This window comes from Rhinolophus sinicus, linkage group LG14 (assembly GCF_036562045.2).
Source record: "Rhinolophus sinicus isolate RSC01 linkage group LG14, ASM3656204v1, whole genome shotgun sequence".
NCBI classification, from domain to species: domain Eukaryota; kingdom Metazoa; phylum Chordata; class Mammalia; order Chiroptera; family Rhinolophidae; genus Rhinolophus; species Rhinolophus sinicus.
The window spans coordinates 54,867,333-54,872,066 of NC_133763.1; the positions used below are offsets into that span (position 1 = coordinate 54,867,333).

The 4,734-nt window shown below is 39.5% G+C and overlaps 1 protein-coding gene across 2 annotated transcripts in view; it reads right to left on the reverse strand.

The window, feature by feature from the left end:
* Window positions 1-4,734, reverse strand: part of FCRL5 (Fc receptor like 5) — a 66,635-nt gene that overhangs the window by 56,725 nt on the left and 5,176 nt on the right. The window contains exons 1-2 of one of the 2 annotated variants that reach the window (XM_074318521.1): window positions 4,619-4,719; window positions 4,382-4,534 (exon numbers count right to left, since the gene is read on the reverse strand). In XM_074318521.1, the coding sequence (XP_074174622.1) occupies window positions 4,382-4,412 (31 nt within the window). In that variant the 5' untranslated portion in view covers window positions 4,413-4,534; window positions 4,619-4,719. Of the gene's footprint in view, window positions 1-4,381; window positions 4,535-4,618; window positions 4,720-4,734 lie in introns of those variants that run through there. The other variant, XM_074318520.1, reaches the window with a different exon arrangement.

Consider the following 4,734-nt stretch of genomic DNA (forward strand, 5'->3'; position numbering starts at 1 on the left):
ATCACACAAAACAGACTTTAAAACAAAGGCTGTCACAATACACAAAGAAGGACATTACATAATGATAAAGGGATCAATGCAACAAGAAGATATAACTCTGTAAACATTTACACACCCAACGTAGGAGCACCTAAATATATAAAGCAAATGTTGATGACATAAAAGGAGAGATCGACAATCGTACAGTAATAGTAGGGGACATTAATAACCTATTGACATCAATGGATATATCACCCAGACAGAAAATCATCAAGGAAACAGCATATGTGAACAACACTACAGACCAAACAGTCTATACATCTAATGTGTCCACCTAACAAACATGCAGCAACACTACCCTATCATAGCCGAACACACATTCTTCTCAACTGAACACGAAACATTCTCCAGGATGGATTATATGTTAGGTCACAAAACAAGTCTTAATAAATTTAAAAAGATAGACATAATATCAAATATATTTTCCAACTATAATCGTATGAAACTAGAAATCCATAACTGGGTGAAAACTGGAAAATTCACAAATAAATGGAAATTACATAACATACCCCTGAGCAACCAATGGGTCAAAGAAGAACTCAAAAGGGAAATCAGAAAATATCTTGAGAGAAATGAAAATGGAAACACAACATACTAAAACTTACAGGATAGAGTAAGAACAGTTCTGAGAAGGAAACTAATAATGATAAATGCCCATGTTTAAAAAAAGAAAGAAAGAAAGAAAGCTCTCAAATAAACAGCCTAACTTTACATCTCAAGGGATTAAAAAAAGAAACGCAAAGTTAGCAGAGAGAAACAATAAAGACGATAGCAGAAAAATACAAATAGAGAATAAAAAAACAATAAAAAAGATCAACAAAACTAAGATCTGTTTTTTTGAAAGACAAACAAAATTGCAAACCTTTAGCTAAACTAAGAAACAGAGACGACTCATCTAAAATGAGAAACGAAAGAGGAGACATTACAGCTGATACCACAGAACTATAAACGATCGAAGAGACTACTATGAACATTATACACCAACAAATTGGAAAACTTAGAAGAAATTGATAAGTTCTAGAAATATACAACCTACCAAGACTGAATAATGAATAGAAAATCTGAACAGACCAATAACTAGTAAGGAGGTTGAATCGTTAATCAAAAACCCTCTAACAAAGAAAAGCTGAGGACCAGATGACTTCATTGGTAAATCCTACCAACGTTTAAAGAACAATTAACTCCAACCCTTCTCAACGTCTTCCAAAAAATGAAGATGAGGGCACACTTCTAACTCACTTTGCACGGTCAGCATTACCCTGGTACCAAAACCAAGCAAGTACTGTATAAGAAAACAGAATTACAGGCCAATATCCCTGGTGAGCATAGATGCAAAAATCCTCAACAAAGTACGAGCCAACTAAATTCAACAGTATATTAAAAAGATCATACACCCTGTTCAAGTGGGACTTATCCCTGGGATAAAAGGATGACCTAACGTAAGCAAGTCATTAAATGCGATAAACTGCATCAACAGAACGCAAGGTGAAAATCTTGTAATCATCTCAATAGATGCATTAAAGCATTTGACAAAATTCAACACTTTCACAATAAATGTTCTGGTCAAACTAGATACAGAAGGAAATTATCTCAACAAAGTAAAGCTGTATATGATAAGCCCCTAGCTAACATCATACTCAATGATGAGAAAAAAAAGCTGAAAGCTTTTCCTCTAAGATCAGGAACAAGGCAAGGAGTTTCACTCTAGCAACTTCTACTCAACTGTGAGTCCTAGCCAGAGTAATAAAGAAAAAGAAAGGAAGGAAGGAAGGAAGGAAGGAAGGAAGGAAGGAAGGAAGGAAGGAAGGAAAAGACATCCAAATCAGAATGGAAGAAGTAAAATTATTTCTGTTTGCAGATTATGTGATCTTGTATAAAAGAAAATCCTAAAGATTCCACCAAAAAAACTGTTAGAACTACTAAGTGAATTCAGTAGATTTGCAGGATACAAAAATCAATGTACAAAAATTAGTTGCATTTCTGTACACTAACCATGAACTATTTGGAAAAGAAATTAAGAAAACAATCCCACGTACAACAGCATCAAAAACAATAAAATACTTAGAAATATATTTACCGTAGGAATCGAACGGTCTCTAAACTGAAAAATCTGAAGCATTGTTGAAAGGAGTTGAAGACACAAATAAATAGAAAGCTATTCCGAGTTCATGGTTTGGAAGAATTAATATTGTTAAAGTGTTCATATTACACAAAATGGTCTACAGAACCAATGTAAACTTTATTAATGCCAATGTCGTTTTTCACAGAAACAGGAAGAAGCAATCCTAAAATTCAAATAGAGCCGCAAAAGACCCTGAAAAGCATTCTTAAGCAAGAACAAAACTGGAGACATCATACTGCCTGAGTTCAAAGCCCAAGTCATTAGGAGGATGGTACCGGCCTAAAAACAGAGGCATGAACCGAGGGGATAGAATGGGTAATCTAGAGATAAATCCATACATTTACAGTCGACCTACCTTCATTCAACAAGGGTGCCAAGAACACACAATGGGGAAAGGATAGTTTCCTTCGTAAATGGTCTTGGGGAAGCTGAATATTCACATGAAGAAAAATAAAATTGGACCCTTATATGACACCACGTACAAAAATCAACTCAAAAGGGATTGATAACTTAAATGTAAAACCTGCAACTGTAAAACTACTAGAAGAAAACACAGGGAAGCTTGTTGGCATTGGTCTAGGACACATGTTTTTGGATACGATCCCCAAAGCACAGGCAACAAAAACAAACATAAACGAATGGGACTGAATCTGAACAAAAAGCTTCTGCACAGCAAAGGAAACAGTCAGCAGTTTGAAGAAGGAACCTACGAAATGGGAGAAAATATTTGCAAACCACATATACGAGAAGGCGTTAGTATCTAAAATCTATAAGGAACTCTAACAAGTCAACAGCAAGAAAACAACCAACCTGATTAAAACAACAGGTAAGGACAGAAATAGATATCCTCAATAGAAAACACACAGATGGCCAACAGGTACATGAAAAGGTGCTCAACAGTCGCTAAACACCAGGGAAATGCAAATGCAAACCACAGTGAGATGCCACCTCATACCTGTCAGAATGGCTGTTATCAAAAAGACAAAAGATAGCAAGAGTGGGTGAGGATGTGGAGAAAGGGAACTCTGAGCACTGCTGGTGGGGATGTAAATGACACAGCAATGGTGGAAAACAGGATGGAGGTTCCTCAAACAATTAACAATAAAACTACCATATGAGTCAGCAATTCCCTTTCTGGGTACAGATCCCAATGAAATGAAATCAGCATCCTGAGGAGACCCCATGTGTGTCGCAGCGCTATTCACAATAGCCAGGAGGGGGACATCCCAAGTGCCTGTCAACCGATGAATGGATAATGGAGATGTGGTGTCACGATGCAGGAGCGTTACTCAGGCATGAGAAAGGACATCCTGACATTGGGACAACAGGGTAAATCTGGAGGACACTACACTTAGGGAAAAGGGCCTGACACAGAAAAACAAATACTGCTGGTCTCACTTATCCGGGAAATCTAAAACGCTGGACTCACAGGAGCAGAGATGAATGGTGTTCGCCAGGGGTGGGGGGTGAGGGAACTGGGAGAAGTTGGTAAAAGAAAAGAAACTTCCAGTGATAAAACGAGTAAGTCCTGGGGACTTACTAACGCACAGCGTGGTGGCCGTAGTTAAATAATAATGGACACTTGAAATCCACACACACACACACACACACACACACACACACACACACGGTAATTGTGCGAAGGGAGAGAAATGTTACTTAGCTTGATTGTGGCAATTATTTCACAATATACGTACATGACGACATCATCTTGTACACCTTAAATGCATACATTTTTGTTGTTAATTATACTTCAGTGAACCTGGGGAAGGGGAGAGAATTCCGTGTGCCTTCGGCTTTTCTCCCCTTGGGTCCCGCCTCTCCCCCCATGTCCTTCATCACCAGTCACTGCTGTGCAGGACGCATCTCGCATGTTGGAAGCTGTCATGGCTTGTCACCCATGGAATAAACACATCTCCTTTGCAGGGAGAAAAGCGCAGTCTTCCACGAAACAACAGTACAAACCAGCACACACAGTACATTTTCTGGATTTCATGAAGTATTATTTGTTGTAGAAAGAAATGAATAAACCCTAACTGCTGTGCTCACTGGGGTTCCCATCTCTGTCTGGCTGAAGGTTTAATCCAGCTCTGACCCCTCCTTCAGCCAGGCAGGATGAGGGTGTCTGAGCAGTGCCCAAGAAAGGGCCGGGTCCACCGTGGAGAGCCGGGAGTCTTCACCACCCCTCTCCCGGGGCCTGCGTTCAGTCCCTCTACTCACCCAGGGCCAGCAGTGACACCCACAGCAGCATGGAGAGCGGGCCTGTCCAGGGCGGAGACCACACGAAAGGTTTTCTCTAGGATAACAGGTTGGGTTTTGCTCTCGCAGCGGTTCACTGCCACCCCAGCTCCAAGGAGCACATCTGAGAAATTACTTTTCAAAGTGCAGGATGCATTAGTGAATTAGAAAAAGGGAAGTGGAAACACACATTTTTATCTACTAATCAAAGTTTCCTACCCTATGACCAAAGTGAGAACACAAATGTTAGCGTTTTTAAAAAGCATGTCCACTTGACTGTACATTTCTATTGCTGGGAAACTCCCTTAAGGAAAGTATGTAAAGATTGCTCTCAA